This window comes from Vombatus ursinus, unplaced genomic scaffold (genome assembly GCF_900497805.2).
Source record: "Vombatus ursinus unplaced genomic scaffold, bare-nosed wombat genome assembly UNPS02014799.1, whole genome shotgun sequence".
NCBI lineage: Eukaryota > Metazoa > Chordata > Mammalia > Diprotodontia > Vombatidae > Vombatus > Vombatus ursinus.
Window position 1 is genome coordinate 2,802,618 of NW_020954577.1, and position 19,578 is coordinate 2,822,195.

Consider the following 19,578-nt stretch of genomic DNA (forward strand, 5'->3'; position numbering starts at 1 on the left):
CGTTCAGTTTGGGGTTTTTTTCAGCTGTTTTTGACCCCATTTGGGGTTTTCTTGGCAGAGAGACTGGAGTAGCTTGCCATTTCGTTCTCCGGCTCATTTTATACATGAGGAAACTGAGGCAAACAGGGTGAAGTGACTTGCCCTGGGTCACACAGCTAGTAAATGTCTGAGGCCAGACTTGAATTCAGGAAGCTGAGTCTTCCTAACTCCAGACCCCCAGCATTCTATCCACTCTGTCACCCAGCTGCCCCTTTGAAGAGGGCAGTTTGAGTCAAATGATCAAGCCAGAAGCCAGATTACAGAGGAGTTAGAAGAGAGTGAGAAGAAAGAAGGGGAAGGTGCCTGGTATGGATGCCTTTCTTGAGAAGTTTAGCCAAGAAGGAGAGAAGAGATATAGGATTACAGTTAATGGAGATGGTCAGATTAAGGCTAGAGGAAGCATGAACATGTTTGTAGGCAGCAGGGACATAGCTAATAGAGAGGGAAAGATTGAAGGAAAGAGAGAGTGGGAATGTTTGGGGGATGGGGCCAACGGCGCACTGAAAGACAGCCTGTGACATTGGGAGCGCCAGTGTCCTCCCCATTCTATAGATAACTTGCGTTGGATCCCGCAGTAACTGTTAGAGCTGGGACCGGAGTCCAGGTCTTCTGATTTGGCATCTGATGTCTTGGTATTTGTGCCCCTGGGGCCTGGCACATAGTCATACCAAATAAATTCTGGTTGATTGATTTGATTTCCATCGTGGAAGGAGGTGATGGGAAAGGTGACATTTGAATTGAGTCTCTGCTCTACTTTGCCTGCCAAGTGTTGGTCCCGCCTCTCCCTCCATGGAGGAGGAGCTGGCCACCCTTCAGGACAGCCCATTCCCCTGTTGGAGGACTTTCATTAAGCCGAGAGGGACCGCAGCTTGATTCACAAGGCTGGTCACAACATGATAAAAAGATTGGATCAGTCCAAGAGCCTTTCGTCATGAAGCCATACTGGTTATGTAACATAACACCATGTTCTCTTGAAGGTGTTGAGAAGTTGATGTCCTGTGGATTTGTGGCAGGATTTGTGGAACCTTCCATGTCTACAAGTTGTCAGTGAGAGTATGATAATTGGGTGCAGGGCGTTGTGTGGCCTGTGGAGTCAGCCTCAGGCTCTGGGCTCCTAGAGTTTTCCTAAATTCTCCTTCTTTCTCACCCTCTTTATCAGGGTGTTCCTGCTGTCATTTCCAGTTCACAGGAGGTTTTTGGTTGTTTTTAAGAGCATTAACTAGCTTTTCCTCTGCATCCATTAAGAGGAAACTTTTTCTCTTATCCCCTGCTTTGTCTTGGTAAAGGGCTTTTTGTCCTTGTCATGGTCGTGCTCCTGCACCTATCCTAAAAATTGCAACTCATTTCCTGATGCCGCTTTTCTTAAACCTTTTCCTTCTTTTATTTTTTTTTTCTTGTCTCTTGACAATTCACATTCCCTTTTTCCATTTCGGCTGCTTAAGCTGTTTTTGGTATAACACTTATCACCCTTTTTGGATGTATAAAGATAATCTCTTCTTGTCAGAGTCAGGGTAAATATTTGTTACGTATCTACTGTGGGCTAAGTGCTGAGCACACACACATACACACACACACACACACACACACACACACACACACATACACTCACATACACGTACATGGAGTAAGATGCTCCCTGCCCTTGTGGAACTTCCATTCTAATTGGGAAAGACAGCGTGTAAAAGGAAGCTGACGAGTGGAGGGGGATGGGCTTCTGGCTCAGGGACAGGCTGAAGTTCTGAGGCTGGGCTAGGAGATGATGGAGCAAATGCCCTGGGCTCCCACCTGAGACAGTGGAGAATCTGGGAAGAGCTCTCTGATGTCCACACCCATCCTCTCCAGCCAGAGGCAGGGAAGGGCCCCGGGGGGCAAAGGGCACTGAGCAAGTGGGAATTTTAGATTTGATAGTGTCTCTCAGTAGTCCCTGGCCCTGGTTTCTGTTCTGCTCAATACAGGTTGTCTTTGTTATCCAGAGATAATTGGTACCAGACAAATGCAGTTTGGGTCCCTTTATGAAAGAGACCAACATTTCATAGAAATAGTGGGAGACATGATTTTGGACTTTATCTTGAAAAAAATTAAACTAAAAGTCATGAAAATAATAAAATTTAGCTTATAATTGCAACTCTGCCCTAATTCTTGAAACTAGCAAAGAATAAATCAGGCATTGACATTTTGGCCAAAATTTTTTAGGCAAAAAGTATCTTTTCCATCACATTGGACATTAGTATCTCCCCCCCAGGGGTCAGCACTTTGCTGCGCTCTCTCTCTCTCTGTCTCTCTCTCTCTCTGTCTCTCTGTCTCTGTCTCTCTCTCTCTCTCTCTCTGTCTTTCTCTCTCATTGTAGATGCTTCAGAAGAGAATAATGAAAGATGAGAGGGTTAAGATTGGGTCATTGGGGAAAGATCCAGTATTTTTTGCAACAGTGACTTTCTTTCGGATCATGCTTGTGAAAGTAAATGGGCAAGGATAGCTGAGCAGGTCTTAATTTCATTAGTCACTTCATTAGTGACTATTTTTATATTATGGTGACTTTTTACTTTCCAGGGCACCTCCTAGGGAAGCCAGGTTGCCTAGCGGGGGGAGGGTTGTTCTGGGAGTCAGGAAGACCTGGGTTCAGTCCCCACCCCTGACCGACTCAGGCTCAGGTGACCTCTGGACAGCTCACCTCACTGTCAGGGCCCCATACAGATCTGAAAGACCGAGTCACAGAACAGCAGCCAATCTGTCTTGGAGTGAGGGGAGAGGGAGGTGTTCCTCAGAGAGGAGTTCCTATACCAGTGAAATCACAGGTCCAAACCCAAACAAAACGCATCCTGGGAGGTTGTATAATGAATACTGAGATCATAAGTAATCTCCCTCCCCCACTTCAGTTCTCTGTACCAGGAAATGGCCCCCGTGTGTCACTCCAGGGTTCATTGAACCAGCTTAATTGCTCTTTGTGCAAAGGTTATGTAACCAAGGTAGAAGTGACCTTAGGTCCTGGAATCATTTCGAGGTGATCTCGTGGTGCCCAAGAAGAACTGTCATCCAGCTCATTCCAGGGGGTGGTTATGCAGGTCATACAGAGCAGGCTGGGAGGAACCAAGCTGCAGCTCCACCTGAGCTTCCTAAGCGGCCAAATTCCTCCACCACCTTCTCCTTCCCCTTTTCTGCTGACCGTACATTTCCTATGCCCTGGTCTCCCTGCCCCTCCTCGACCCAGAGACCTGCTTCTCTTCTTATTGCAAGCAGGGTATTATCTCATGGAAAGAACCCTGGCCTGGGAGTCAAGAGAAACCCTGACTTTGCTGGCTTGAGCAAGTCACCTCTCTCTCCAGACCCCTCTTTTTCTTGTCTTTAAAATGAAGGGGATGCACCAGATGATCTCCAAGGGCCCAGCTGGCTCTAAAAGTTCTTGGATTCATCCCAAAATTGTGTTCTACCTTCCCTGTTCTGGCCATGAGAAATGACTAGAGAGCTGCTCCCTCTTTCTACCACCTCCCTTCAGCCAGCCCGGTGACCAAGAACATCTCCTTGGATGAAGATCACCAGTTGTCCTGGGCAAAATCTGGACGAGGGCTTGTCAGGTGAAGCAGCCAGAGGGCAGGGGAATTAGGGACAACTTTCCATGTTACTGCTTATAAGGATACATACAGAAAATCCCATCCCCCTGCATGTGACAGGTCGTCACATCTGTCTCTGTAAAGGCTCCAATTTTCAAACGCTAGGGTGAGGAGAGGCGGACAGTTTTCTAATCAGGAATGTGATTCTCAGACTCTGCCCAGGTACCAGATCCAGGGATTGAGTGCTAGCCCTGACCCTTGCTACCAGAGTGACTGGACGTGAGTCACTTCTCCTCAGTGAGGTTCAATTTCCTCACGTAAAAGGGAGAAAATAGTACACTACCTTTCTTATGTGGTGGTGGCAATGTGTTTTGTAAATCTTAAAATGGAATTGAATTCCAAGCTGTTGCTATTATTAATTTGGCGTGGCTTTCTACTTTGAGTACGGAGGTGGGGACTGACTCCTCCTTCTCCTGCTTATAGCAGGATAGCATTTATCAGCAAGGGCTTTAGAGGTGACCAGAACAGTTAAACTCGTCTTCCCATCTTGTCATCCACTGGCCTGGCCCCTAACCCACTCATTTCTCTGAATGGTCTCCACCACTCTCAAAAGCAGCCTTCCTAAAAGGTATCCAATCAAAGAATCAATATCTGTTAGGAACAGAGCACAGAAAAGGGAGAAACTGAGCAGGAATGGAAGCATGGCGCCATTGGCTGTCCCTAGAGTGAAGGCAGAAAAGCAGCAACAGTGCCAGGGGTGAATTAGAGTGGCGGAGCCTTCCAGAAGCAATGTGCTCCCCATGAGAAGTCATCTAAACAGAGTTTGTTCTTGTAGGAAGAGAACAGTGACCCTGAGGGATACACCCAAGGGGAGAATGAGAAGGCCCGGCAGCTGCCCTGGGAGCCCGCGATGAAACCTCCCTGCTTGTCTGTGAAGCTCTCCCTGCCCCCCGCCCCCGTCTGTTGTCGTCCCTTTACAGCGGGGCCTCGTTCTCTTGGAGCAGCCTGCTGGACTGTGTGACTCCTAATATCAAAAGACATGGGATAATTTTAAAGCCCCAAATTTCAGAGGCATCTGGAGTTAATCAAATAGACTGGGCTCCCGGGCCTGTGAGCATCAGGATTGATTTTGTGTCTGTGGGATGACGGTAAACAGATCCTAGAGAATGGAAATTAATTTGTGGTCTTAGAACGTCTGTGACGTTTCATTTCAGAGGTCCTTTAAGATCTGCTCTGGGAAAATGGACTGAAACCCCAAAGTAAAGACTCCTTAAAAAGTCAGCCACAGAAGCAAGTTTTCACAGGTATAGGGATGGCCAAGGGCACACAATTGTCACTCATCATACTGCCCTTCATCTGTCTCCTGGGGCCTGCTTCATTCTCCTCATAGAGACTACTTATTTCCAGCCCCAGGCCCCACCCATACCTATACCACAGAAACCTCCAGTCTTCCTCTCTGATTCCCTCCCACCCCCAGCCACTCAGTTACCTACTACAATCCCTGCCACTCAAGACATGGTGGGACAAGGGGCCTCATAAGATAAGGAGGAACGTGTGCAGAATAAAATTATGCCCGACCAACCAGCCAGAGGCTCTCCCATTGTTTTACATCAGTACTTTGAGGTCTTATTTCTCTGATCTGGCTTCAGCTTTGTAATCTATAAAAAATCCATTCAACATATTCCATTGAATATTCAATATGAAAAAATTCAATATTCTATAAGAAAATTCTATCCAGTTCATTTACCTGCTGTAGAAAAGAAATCAGTATTTAAGTATTTCCTTTAAAAACCCATCATGATATCGGTATCCTTTCCAAATTGTCTACCATGAGTACCCATTAGCCATTACTGTAGAATTAAAAGTGTGCTATGTAGTCCTAGAGTGACTTTTGACTCCTAAAAGAAAAGAAAATATTTAGCAATAAAGATGGAGGCAATTCATAGGAAAAATAGATTTAGAGCTGGAAGGGACCTTAGAGGTCATTGGTCTCAATCTCTTCTTTTTACAGATGAGGAAACTGAGACCCAAAATGGTGAAATGATTTGTTCAAGGTTACGTAACTGGTAGAACCATGAGTCAGACCTCAGCCCTCTAATCCAGAGGCTTTCCACCTTTGCCCTTCCACCATATCCCATTGGCTCTTTTTAATGGCGCTCATACCATCTAATTGCTTATCCTTGGGCCTTTTTAATTATTGGAAAACTCCGTGTTACTGTGGAAAGAATGATGGATTTCTGGTCCAAGAAGTGGGGCAGTCAGATGTAGCTCGCCCCAGACCACTTTGTGACATTGGACTTCACCTCTCTGGGCCTCAGGTGGTTTACAGTTCTGTAAAATTGAGGAGTAAACCTGGGCGGCCTCTGAGGTCTCTTCCAGCTATAAAGCCGTGATTGCACGGCCACTCCTACTCCTGCTGATCGGTACTTATTGATTCTGTTTTCACTGAGGTCACTTTTTCTTGAGTTGTGTTTCTGATGCTTCTCAGCCAGAAGTTGGAAAGAAATCCCTGGTGCCATGTGCAACTTTAATTTCTAATCATCTTTCAGTTAGGACTCGTTCTACCATTTGCTCATTCTCAGTGGTTGTTTTCTTCAAATCAGGCCCACTTGGCAGTGGATTTTGTAACATGGCACCTCAGATGATGGGGCTTTTTAACACCTTTTGCCAATATTTACCTAATGTAACATATTTAAATAGGCAGATATGGATAAGCTTAAGAGCTGTTACCTTCTCTGTTCCTGGTGACCTGGGTGAAAAAAATAATGAAACAATAAAGCAAAAGGAACCACAAGACTTTGAGGAAAGGAGGATAACATGACCAGTCACTGAGCAATATGTTAAAAACAAGATTTTTTTTCTTCTTTGGTTTTCCCATGACACTCGATATCCACAAATTACCAGGCCATAAGTGATCTTTCAAAGACCCCAGACAACTTACAGAGGATCTTCAAGAAAAATCTAGACACCCCCAACCTGGGCCAAAGGATCAGCCAACTGGTCTCTGGAACTGCATGGGCCATGAAGAATCATTATTACATAAAGAGTTCTAGTTAGTAATGGTGAAACCTCTTTAAACAGATACTGACCTCTGCAAGAGAGTGTGTTTGTTATTAAAAGAACTGATGAACACAGACCCAAGATGGTGGAATAGCAGGAAGAAATACATCCCAGCTCCCTCACTGTCCTTCCTCCACAAAGATCTCAAAAATGCACCAGACCAAATACTGATCAGGAAATCTAAGAAAAAAAATCCCAGAATTTTTTTAAGCTTGATTGTATTTTTTTAATTTTATTTTTAATTTATGGAATAAAGCAGGCATTTTCATAACATGGTGTGACTGGTCATTTTTCCAAACCAGGTCAACATAGGGAGACAGAGAGGTCTGCAGACACTAGGGAGCAAGTCTGGCCAAGCACAGGGCCATGCAGCGTATTCTGGTACCCAGCATCTCCCAGAGGCCCAAGGGTGGTAGTCAGGGCAGGAAGCACAGAGCAGGAAAGCAATTCAGGTCCCTGAACTAGAGCAGAGTGTGGGCACGGGGCCGTCTGGAAGCTGTGTTGCTCACTCCCCAGGAGTTACTGATTCAAGGAAGACTGAGGAAGAGACCTATGTCCCCTGGGCCTATGGCTGGAGGATAGAAAGGGTTGGCTTTCAGGCCTCAGCTGCGTCCAGAGTGAGGAATAAGTTCAGAAGCAGCCAGGGCCCCAGGAGCAGGACAGAGATTCATTTCCAGCCTCCAGGTCAGGACAGAAGTCCCAGACCCAGTGGGCCCCTTCAGGTGGGTTGCTTGGAACCTACAGAGCTTCCCAGGAGGTGGATAGAGGCAGATGCCCACAATGCTGTACTGGAACTTCCAACCAGGGGCATGCCAATGGCATCTTTTTCAAACTTAAATCTTTGTCAGGAACAGGAGGTCAGTGAGCAGACTCTGTCCCTGATCACATGACTTTGAAAGGACTGAAAGCTTTCAGACCCCTAGCCTGAGCTATACCTAAGATTGTGGAATTATAGCACTCAGTGCCCCAAGAAAGCAGCAGAAGAACCCAAGAGGACAAAAGCTCAGCCCAAACCTTCCTCTGAGAAGTGTGCAGCACCCAGCCCTAATATAAAGTCCAAAGACTAAAATTAGGCTGGAAAAATGAGCAAACAAAAAAAGAATTCCACGATAAAGAGCTATTATGGGGATAGGGAAGCTTAAAACAAACTCAAAAGGAGAGAATGACTCCAAAACATCTACAAGCAAAGCCTCAAAGAGAAACAAAGCTTGGGCAGAAATCTGGCCAGAATAGCTGGAAGATATAAAGTAAGAGTTTTATTTTTTTTTAAAGAGCACAAAAAATATTTTAGAAGTCAAATGAGAGCAGTAGAGGAAACAATGGGAAAAGAAATGAGAACTACAAAAAAGGATTGACAACTTGGAACAAGAGGTACAAAATCCAACCCAAGGAAATAACTCCCTGAACATTAGAATGAACCAAATAGAAGCTAATAATTCCATGAAACATCAGGAAATATCAAAATAAAATCAAAAGACTGAAAAAAGTTGAAGAAAATGCAATGTATCTCATAGCAAAAACACCTGATCTAGAAAAGAGAGAAGAATTAAGAATCAGTGGACTACATGAAAGCCATGATTTAAAAAATAGCCTAAATATGATATTTGAAGAAATCATAAAAGAAAACTGCCTAGACCTCTTTGAACCAGAGGACAAAGTAGAAATAGAATCCACTGCTGACTTTCTGAAACTCCCAAATAAAAACTCAGCAGGAACATTATAACAAAAATCCAGAGCTTCCAGATCTGCAAGCTACCAGAAAGAAAGAATTCAAGTACTGAGGAGCCACAATCAGGATCACACAAGATGTAGCAGCCACCACTGTGAAGGAGCAGAGAGCTTAGAATATGACATCTCAAAAGGCAGAAGATCTAGGCTTACAGCCAAGAATAATTTTGTTGTTGAGTCATTTTCTGATCATGTCCAACTCTTTGTGACCCCATTTGGGGTCTTCTTGGCAAAGATACTGGAATGGTTTGCAATTTCTTTCTCCAGTTCATTTTACAGGTGAGAAATCAGGGTTAAATGACTTGCCCAGGGTCACACAGCTACTAAGTGTCTTAGGCCAGATTTGAATTGAGGGAGATGAGTCTTCCTGACTCCAGTCCAGCACGCTATCCATTACACCACCTAACTGAATAACTTGTTCCATCGTTCAGTTGTGTCTGACTCTTTGTGACCCCCAAGAACCATAGCATATCTGGCCCTTCTGTTCTCCACTATCTCCCAAAGTCTGTCCAAGCTCATACTCATTGTTACCATGACACCATCTATCCATCTCATCCTCTGCCATCTTCTTCTTCTTTTGCCTTCAATCTTTCCCAGAATCAGGGTCTTTTCCAATGAGTCCCACCTTCTCATTATGTGGCCAAAATACTTAAGCTTCAGTATTTGTCCTTCCAGTGAACAATCTGAATGAATTTCTTTAAGCATTGACTGATTTGATATCCTTGCTGCCCAAAGGACTCTGAAAAGTCTTCTCCAGCACCACAATTTGAAAGCATCATTTCTGCGGCACTCAGCTTTCCTTACAATCCAACTCACACAGCCATACGTTGCTACCAGAAAACCATAGCTGTGACTATATAGACCTTTGTCGGCAGGTTAATGTCTCTGCTTTGTCATCCGCTGTCCAGATTTGCTGTCGCTTTCCTTCCAAGGAGCCAAGGGTCTTTTAATTTCATGGCTGCAGTTGCTGTCTACAGTGATCTTTGAGCCCAAGAATATGAAATCTGACACTGCTTCCATTTCTTTCCCCTCTGTTTGCTAGGGAGTGATGGGACCAGTTGCCAAGATTTTTTTTTTTTATGTTAAGCCAGCTTTTACACCCTCCTCTTTCACCCTCATCAAGAGGCTTCTTAATTCTTCATTTTCTGACATCAGACTGGTATCATCTGCGTATCTGAGATTATCAATATTTCTCCCAGCAACCTTAATTCTGTCTTTTGATTTGTCCAGCCTGGCATTTCACATAATGTACTTTGGATATAAGTTAAATAAATAAGGTGACAATGTCCCGCCTGTCATACTCCTTTCCCAATCTTAATCCATGTTTGGTTCTAACTGTTGCTTCTTGACCCACATACAGGTTCTTCAGGAGACGAGTAAGAGGATCTAGTACTCTCTCCTCTTTGGGGACTTGCCACATTTTATTGTGATCCATCCAGTCAAAGGCTTTAGTCTAATCAGTGAAGCAGAAGTAGATGTTTTCTGGAACTCCCTCGCTTTCTCCATAATCCAGTGAATGTTGGCAGTTTGGTCTCTGGTTCTTCTGCCTCTTTGAAAACCAGCCTGCTCTTCTGGTAATTCTTGGTTCACATATTCTGAAGTCTAATTTGCAGAATCTTAAACATAAACTTGCTGCCGTGTGAAATGAGCACAATTATTTGGTAATTTGAACATTGCCCTTCCTTAGGATTGGGACGTAAACTGACCTTTTCCAATCTAGTGGCCACCGCTGAGTTTTCCAGATTTGTTGGTATAGCGAACCTAGCAGGTCAAAAATGGACCTTTAATGACTTAGAGGAATTCCAAGCATTCCTGATGGAAAAGAACAAGAGATGCAGAGAAACTTTAATATACATAAAAAGGGAAACATGAGCAAGGAATCATAAGGACTAAAAAGGATAAATTGTTTACATTTTTAGGTCCCATCAGAATGATATCGTCAGCAGGGGTCATAAAGAGAGTCTGATTAGATAGAGGGGCAGCTAGGTGACACAGTGGACAGAGCACTGGGCCTTTCGTCAGGAAGATCTGAGTTCAAATCTAGCCTCAGATACTACTAGCTGTGTAACCCTGGGCAAGTCACTTAGCCCTGTTTGCCTCAGTTTCCTCATCTGTAACATGAGCTGGACAAGGAAATGGAAACCACTCCAGTTATTTTTGCCAAGAAAACCTCAAAAGGGGTCACAAAGAGACACAACTGAACGACAGCAGTGAGACAGTAGGCTTGGAATTGGTTTTGTTATGTTTTGATGATCTTAAAAGAAGAATGGAAAGGAGGAGAGAGAAGAGGAATATTATGAGAGGAGAGAAGGTAGAAGGATGGGGACAATTATCTCACATCGTTGGGATGTGCAAGTAGAAGTCTATATAGCAAGGGGGTAGGTGACCCTTGAACCTCATTCTCATCTGAACTGGTCAGAGGAGGGAAGAACACACACACACACTCTCTCTCTCATACTCACACACTCACACACACACGCACACATACACACACACACACACACACACACCTCTCTCTTTCTCACACACATGTACACACACACAAAGTTGGGTACAAAAATAGATCTCACCCAAGGGAAACAGGAGGGAAAGGGGTTAAGAGAAAGGAGGTCAATAAGAAGGAGGGTCGATTAAGGAAGGGATGAGGCAGAAGCAAAACAAACTCTTAACTAGGGGGTGAGAAACAAAGAGAAGGAAAAGTGTAAGGAAATAAGATGGAGGGAAAGACACAATTAATGATCCTAACTGTAAATGTGAATGGGGTGCACTCTCTCATAAAATGGAAGCCAATCGCGGAATCCACCAATGGCTTGTTTATAAGCAGCACATTTGAAACAGAAAGGTGCATGTAGAGTTAAAAATGAGGGGCAGGAGCAGAGGCTTTTATTCCGCTGAAGTAAGAAAGCCAGGGTTGGTGATCCTGATTTCAGACAAAGCAACAAAAATAGACCTAATCAAAAGATATAAACAGGGAAATTACATTTGCTGAAAAGTACCAGAGACCAAATGAATTCACATCAGCATTGTACCTATATGCACCAGATGGCATAGTATCTAACTTCTTAAGGGAAAAGTTAAATGAGTTACAGGGAGAGAAAGACAGTAAAGTTGTAATAATGGGGTCTTAGTTTACCCCTTTCAGACCCCCCCCCACCCTCCCTGCTACAGGACTGTCCTTTTCCACCTCCCCAGTTAACTATCCCACTCACCACCGTGGCTCCCCCTCAGCTGAGTGCCTGGCCTCGTATTTTATCAAAGAAAACAGAGACCATTTGCCTCGAGCTCCTTCTCCCCTCCTCTCCACCTCATATCACCCAGGTGCCTTCTGCCACTGTCTTCTCCTTCCCCTTTGTCTCCCATGATGAGAGGCCTTTCTCCTTGCCAAAGCCAAGTCCTCTACACACACAAGTGACTCCATTCCATCCCATCTTCTCCCAGGTTTGCTGCCTCTATTGCCTGTTCTCTCACTTACCTTCAATCTCTGTCTCCTGTAGACCCTGTCTACTGGCTGCTTCCTTGCTGCCTACAAACACTCCCATGTCTTCTCCCATCCTCAGAAGAACCCTCATTTAATCCATCCTACTCCACTATCACCCTATTTCTCTCCTCTTTTATGGATACATTCCTTGAGACCGCCATCTTCAGTAAGTGCCTACGTTGCCTCTCCCCTCGCTCCTTAGCTCTCTACAGTCTGGCTGTCACCATCATCATTCAATCTAAACTGCTCTCTCCAGTTGCCAGATTCAGTGGCCTTTTCTCAGTCCTCATTCTCCTGGCCTCTCTGAAGCCTTTGACACTATTGATCACCCTCTTCTCCTTCCTACTCTCTTCCCTCTAGGTTTTCCGGACATCGTTCTCTTCTGGTTCTCTTACTACCTCTCAGACCCACCTTCTCAGTATCTTTTGCTGGATCTTCTTCCAATTCATTCCCATTAATTGGTGAGCAGCACCAAGGCTCTATCCTGTATCCTATCAGCTCTCATGGATTCAATTATCATGTATCTCTGTGCTGATGATTCTCAGTTCTGCATATCTGGCCTTAACTTCTGTTGGCATTAGCTTTTGGGGTTTTTGTTTGTTTGTTTTTGGTTTTTGTGGAACAAAGATTAGAAGCTGCCAAGGCAGGGGGGCTGTTACTTAGAGAATGGCTGAACAAGTCAAGGTGTATAAATGTGATGGAATACTGTTGGGCTGTAAGAGATGATGAAGGGGATGGTTTCAGAGAATCTGAGAAGACTTGTATGATCTTGTGCAAAGTGAAGTGAGGAGAACCAGAAGAACAATTGAGGCAGTAACAACCATATTATAAAGACAAACAGCCTTGAAAGACTCAGGAACTGTGGTCAGCATAATGACTAGCCACAGTTCGGGAGAGGGAGGGAGGGAGCGAGCACGCAAGCGCTGATGGGCTCAGAGGGCAGGTTGAGACATTTTGGGGAGGGTGGGTGGGGATGGAAGAATTGGACATTGGAAATTTGTTTTGCTTAACTGCACCTGTTTGTGATGGGTTTTGTTTTTCTTGCTTTCTTATTTGGGGGAGAGGGAGGTGAGAGTGAACAAGGGCCTGAAAATAAAATAAAATTTAAATTTTTTTAAGAACTGCTATTCCTCAGTTCAAGCACCTGCACTGAACTAGGCTCTGGGGACACAAAGCTAAAAAACGAAAAGATCCCAGCAATCAAGAAGCTTACGTTTTGTAGGGTTGGAGTAGAAGGTGCTAAGGTCCCCCCGTGGTCGACGTCTATGAACCTGACACCGGACTCTACTTGTGATCGTATGAACTCAGAACCCATTTCCTCTGCTCCCTTATGTTTCACGTTCATGACATTTCGCAGGATTTTCCCCCTCTCCCTTACAGATTAGCCAGAAGAATGGTCTATATTCTTTTCTGGGCCGCAGCGGGCACGAGTTGTTTCTGATTCATTTTGTCTGTGAAATCACGGAGTTCAAACCCCTCTGAAGCAATGACTCGCATATTGAGGAGTTATTTCTCACAGTGTTGGTCGTTTGATAAAGAAAAAAAACCTCCTTGGCCAGTTCCACTTTCAGATGCCCTGGCCTCTCCTTTTGTCCAGTCTGGGCCTTCCCCTGCTCCCGCCCCTCACATCAGTGTAAGAAAAGTAGGTTGGTCACCTGCCCGAGTTCCCCACGTGGCGATGCCTTTTGTCCCGTTCCTTCAGGGAAATAAGGAAAAGGCCTGGATCTCTCAGCTAGTCCACTCGGGCGTTTCATCTGCCCCTGTCCTGGTAGACTTGGAGAGAGTCTTTCCAGGAAGCCTCAGGAGAAGCTGGCAAAGTCCTGAAGTGTCCACTGTGTCTGTATCCGAAAACTGGGCCTGAGGACACAGAGGGAGCTCCAGGGAGTGTTTGGAGGGGTAGTGAGGCCTCGTGTTATCACCCCCAGGGCCAACATGCTCAGCATCTGTGCATTGGGGAGCCCCCTCCCCCCTCCTGCCCTACCCTCAACCTCCTCTTTTCCCCAGCATCACGCGGACGACACCAATGAAAATTCATGGTTTTTGTCAGCCCCGTGTTCTTCCCCAGCCTTGCTCCCTCTGAGCACTGGGATCAGACCCATGCCCAGCTTCTTGTGCCCGTGGGGCCTAGAATCCGAGCTAGAAGAAGCCTCAAGGGCATTGAATCCAGACTCCTTGTTTTACAGACCAGAAGACCCGGGCCCAGGGACTTGGCTAGGGTAGTGGCCAAGCACGATCTGAAATGGGGTCCTCAGCCCTGAACCTCAGGGGCCGAGTAAGACATCACAGGGGAAATTCAACACGTCAGGGACAGGGAGAGAGTGGAGTGGGCTCTGCCCGTGCTGGAACAGTGGGGCCTTTCTGGAGTTCCATCTTCCTAGTACTTAAAAGGCCGCAAAGCCCTTTGCAGACGTTATGAGTGAATGAATATACCAGCATTTGTGACCGAATACAAGAGGAAAGCTTCCCCTGCCCTCACAGCCCTGCCTTCTAACAGGGCAGGGGTGGCCTGGGAGGACAGCAGCCATAAGGATGGTGAGCAGAGTCCTAGGATGAGGAATGAGATTGTTGTTCAGTTAGTTACAGAGCAAGAAGCGTGTGGGGGCAGCTCCATTTTACAGAGGAGCAGATGGAGGCCTGGAGAGGCCAAGAGATTCCTCAGGGTTTCACAGCTTGTAGGTGTCTGACCAGGATTGGAAGCCGGGCCCTCCTGACGCCAAGTCAAGCTCTCTATTCAGCATGCCTCATGTTTAGTAAAGTGATTAGATAGAGAGAGAGAGAGATTTATAGTTGAAACAAATTAATCCTTCTTGGATACAGTGGCTTGGCTCTGTCTTCTCTGCCCCTCCAGTGTCACTGAGAAGCCCATGAGTGATGCACACAGTGCATCTCTTATTAACCTTCAAAGGGGGAAAATAGCAGGACGCTGGCAGGGCACATTGCCCCCAGCGCAGGAAGCATTTCTGGAACCTGTCTAGGAAATCTTGGACCAAGTGACCTTGCCATCCTCATTTCCCCCTCCCCAAGAATTCAAGTTTGGTTTGCTGTCCCGTGGATGCTTACTTCTTGACTTCAGGGTTCAGGGTCTTTTATTGGTGTGGACCCAGCCTCTGTTGGTACATGTCACATCCCTTATGTGCCTTAACTGATCATGTACAGGAGCTGTTGTGGCTGAAGACAAGCCTTCCATGTTAGCCCTACCCCCAGGGGCCAGTATGAAACAGCCCTGGACAAGTAAGGCTGAGCCCACGCTCTGCGCCCCACCAGCTTGACAGGTAGGCCTGTGCAGCCTTTGAGAGCCCCTGGCTGCCTCTGTCCTACAAGGAATTAGCTAAAGAGTACCTCAGTGGAGGGGCGGACGAAGTCCCGGACATCATCGCTGGGCTCAGGCTCTTCGTGGATATGGGGGTGCTTTGGCCCAGCCCTGGCAGGAGGCGCCAGTTCAGAATAACTCTGCTGGGATGTGGGACCAACGCTTTCATTGTCCCTCTGTGTGTGAAGCAGATGGAACCCTTGTGACCAGCAGTGCGCCTGCCAATGCCTTCTGCTTTCCAGCCCTGCCGCCAGAATGGTCCAGAGCCGAACAAAGCTAGAACTCTTCATCAGGCAGATTGAATGCAGCACCATTTCACATGCCTTTTCTGGAAAGCTTGTTTTCCTCTAAATTATTCTGGGTTTGAGATCTTAGTTGGGGGTCTGCTTTGTCTTTAGATGTCAGTGTTACTTCTTAGCCTTTAACTCTCTCCTACCCTCAGAGCCCACATCTGGCCCTGGTGGAGCCAAGTGTGGCCCTTTGGGAATTTGTTCTGTGAAGTTTGGATTCAGTCAAGGGGCCCCATTTGAGGATCTAGAAGACCCCATGTGGCCTTGAGGCTGCAGGTTCCCTACCCCTGGCTATTGCAAATAAACAGACACTTCCACACCTGAGTCATCAGGAATACTGCTGATCTTTATCTCCCTGCATAGGTGGAGAGCAGGTCATTTCCAGATTGTGGGGAGCCTTGGAGGGTGCTTTCTTGCAAAGCTATTTTATGGGTAGGACTGGCAAATTTTATGGGTTGTCACTTAGGGCCCTGTAACTCAGGAAATCACATCCCTTGTCATCCTTTTTTTGGTTTGTTTTTAAAGGACAGCTAGCCTAAGAAGAGATCAGGAGCATTAAATGATAGTTAACACTCATTATCTAGGACATGCAGAGTTCATAATTAACCTGGGTTGGAATATTACGTTTTCCCTGTAAAGACAAATTTCACACCAGCAGTTATCAGAGCAAGCTGACTTGGGAGACGATGGAAAGAGTTTGCAATGGAAAAGTTAGCAGATGCAGAAAAGAACTTCTCCGGAGATGATTGTGGGCTCCCACAGGTCGGGGAAATATCAGATCATCTCAGTGGCAGGCTGGAAACACCAGCAGCTTCTGGTAATATTAATAGAGTTATCACAGCACAGAGGGAATATGGAGGTGCTGGAGGAGGCTGAGTCCCCAGGCTGGACCGCCCAGCTCCTCAGCACAGCTGGACTCCTGCCTCCCTTGATGTGAAGCCTGCCTACATCCCCCAGACTCTCATCGGGCTTTGGCCTTGGGCTGCTTGGGAGGCCAGGAGCAAGAGGGAGCTCCCCCGCCTTGTCCACAAACGTCACCCATCTACTCCATCATTTGTCAAGATGGGCAGTGGCATGGGGGCTCCTGGAGGCCTCCTGGGGGCTCTGAGGGAGAGGAAATCAAAGGAAAATTCTGAAAAAATCAGGGAACAGTAAAGTGTATGCCTGTGATTTACTACCCCTGATTGAGAGACTCAGTGATGTATCTAGTCAGGAGCCTGACTACTACGCATTGAGGCTTCTGTGAGCAGAGCCCCCATTTCAGATGGCAGCCATGCGGAAGGGAGAATGTCCCCTGGGAAGAATGGCTGGTAGGTGATGTGTGGAAAGAGAGGCGAGTCTAAGCCCAGGAACCTAATGAGAAAATCCACGTGACAAGAGCTGATGTGTTTACCTTGTGCCTTGTGATTACAAAAGTCCTTTCTCTGGATTGTCACATCTGACCTCCTGGATTTTCCATGGCTGTTACTCATTTATTCAGCAGACTTGGAAGAGAGATTTCAGAATGTTCTCCCCCATCTGCATCAGTGTCTTCTCATTTGCGCCTTGTGCCCACCCTCTGGCCATCTGGCGATGCCTATGGGTCACTTCTCAGAGTTGGAATTTTAAATACACAAAATAAAAAGCATAGGATTAAAAAGGAAACTGATTATATTGAAATATATTCATCAAAATGTTTTTGTAAACCCAGGTAAAGAACTCCTGATTATAATAAGGTGTTTTGTGGCCAATGAAGTCCTGACTCCCACCCCCAGATCTCACCCTTCACAAGTGATGTGTTTGTCAGTTAAGAACAGATGGGGGGGAGTGGAATCGGGCCATTCCAGAAGAGTGGGATTCAGAAGGGGAGGGCATGGGGGTGTTAAGACTGCCCAGCACAGAAGAGAGGAAAAGACGGTTGAATTTGGAGTTAGGGGAGCTCACTTCTTGCCTGTGTCACTTGGGATGTGACTTTGAACAAGTCACTCCCCCGAGGTCACTTTCTCACCTATCAAATAAGGGGCGTGCCCTGGCTTCCTGGCCTTGTGGGTCCTTGATTCTCCGTGGTCACTGCTCCCATTCTGCTCAGGCTGGTCTGTCTGAGAGGAGGTTCAGGGCCAGGGGGATCTCAAAGCAGGCTCAAGGCCGTCCTTGTGCACGCGCGCGCGCGCGCACACACACACACACACACATGCACTCTCTCTGTCTCTCTGTATCCATCTCTCTCTCTGTCTCTGTCTCTGTCTCTGTCTCTGTCTCTCTCTCTTCCATAGTTGTTGGGCTCCAGGAACAAAACACCTCGAGGAAGAAATGAAGGAGCTTCCTGGTTGCTCGGAATCAGAAGTGATGATTCACCCAGGCCAAGCGGTGACTGGAGAGCCACACCGGCTGTAATTCGAGGGTGGGGGGTGGCTCTCCACACCGGGAAGCCAAGCGGGGCTGAGTGCGAGTTTCTCAGGGCTTCTTTTCTCTCTTCTCTCTGCAGCACATTAAACTGGTGGCCGAGTCGCTGAAGGAGGAAGGCAAGGAAGAAGAGAAGAATACCACTTAGGAGAGTTTACCCACAAACTCAGCAGGTGCATCCATTCCTGATCCGTGCAGAATTGGCTCCGAGCAGTGGAACACCCCAGGCCTCGCCCGCCCTGTGCCCGAGGCTCTGCCCCTGCCAGCCCACCCTGGCTTGGGGCGGGGCTCAGGCCAGCCTTCCCACCCCCGAAGGCTGCCCCCGGGCCTCCCGGCAGCCGCCCCCAGCTTCAGAATTCACTGAGGTAGCTGAACTCAGGGTCCACCAAGCGGGTCTTCCTGCAGCTTTCCCCTGGTGCCCTGTCACTATGCATCAGGCCTGGTCTCGGCCCGGCCCCACACCGGCTTCTTGCTCCATTTGTCCTGATTTCTTTCCCTGGTAGTTTTTGGTCATTCGTTTTATCTTACTCCAGGTCCACCGACTTCACCTTTAGCCTGTCAGAGTCAATGAATGTCCAGCTCTGCTCACTGGCCGTCGCGATGACTCGTGTCCTTTCGGCCCAGGGGAGCCCCTGGGAGCCGCCTGGGCAGCTGGGAGCCGCTGCTTGTACTACAGCAGGCGAGGCTGTGAGAAGCGCGTGCGGCGTGGTTCCCGAGTGGGCCGGCGTGCTGCTCAGCCCGGTCAGCAGCGAATTACGGCCGTGCCTCTTGGATACCTCGATACTGGTTCTCTGCTGCAGTGTGTTTGTGGATTCTCTTATGCGTTAAAATGGTAGTAACAGAACTATTAAAGACAAAGATGCATGCCTGGCTACAGTTTGTCCTGTGTGAGCTGAGATGTCCCTCGGATGCGGCCGTTCCCGGGCAGGGCTTTGTCCTCCCCCCAAGGCGGTAGCGTCCACTTGAGTCACGGTCATTTGTGTTCAGTGGCTTCTGTTGTTGATATTGAACACCCCCCCCAGACACACACACACGCACACGCCATCCCAGAGACCCTCGGGAAGAAGGGAAAAGAGGGAAGCCTAAACTAAGCCCCCCAGACCAAGGGACTTTGAGCTGGGCCCCTCTCCTTTCTGAGACCGTGAAGGCATGGGGTCAGGCCAGACGCCGAGCCCGTGATCTTGCGCTGTGAGAGCCCACCCTGGGACACCTGCCGCTCATTGGTGAGCTCTGGCGCTGAGAACCAGCCAGGGTTCAATGTGGGAAAAGAGTAAGGGAATGAAAACACCACCCAAGTGGAGAGGGGAGATGCAGCCCCGGGCTGGCCGCTGGGGAGGATTCCCAGCACTGCCCGAGCACGGGCACCGGGCTGCTCCTTCCCAGCTGGAGCCGGCAGGGCCAGGGCGGGGAGGAAGAGAAGGGAACTTGAGTCACACCCAGCCCATCCCGGGCTGCCCAGGGCCAGGTGTAGACGGGCTCCTTCCCTCCCTAACACACCATGTGGGAGCTTCTCGCGCTGGAAGATCCACCAAGAGCGGGAACAGGAGCGTCCGGATGGCACCTGCCCTTTGGCCTAACTCGGGGTCTCCCTGGGCAGTTCCCTTAGCCCAGGTGTGGCCATCCCTTCTCCGCCGAGGCTTCTTCTTGCTGAAGTGTGCGGCCGGGGCATCCCTGGAGAGGGCTGCCTGGCCCACTGGGGTCATGGCACCTTGGTGTCGGGGGTTAGCCAGTAGTGGAGTCGTCAAA

At 47.6% G+C, this 19,578-nt stretch overlaps 1 protein-coding gene across 3 annotated transcripts in view; it reads left to right on the top strand.

Annotated features, from left to right (window-relative positions):
• Window positions 1-18,702, top strand: part of LOC114050523 (anoctamin-10) — a 224,438-nt gene extending 205,736 nt beyond the window's left edge. The window contains exons 13-14 of one of the 3 annotated variants that reach the window (XR_003570019.1): window positions 17,915-18,197; window positions 18,366-18,702. Coding sequence is in view for 2 of the 3 variants with exons in the window: in XM_027872297.1 (XP_027728098.1) it covers window positions 17,915-17,980 (66 nt within the window). In the remaining variant the exon portion in view is untranslated. Of the gene's footprint in view, window positions 1-17,914 lie in introns of all 3 variants that reach the window. The other 2 variants (XM_027872297.1, XM_027872296.1) reach the window with 2 other exon arrangements.
• Window positions 18,703-19,578: the final 876 nt, after the last annotated feature.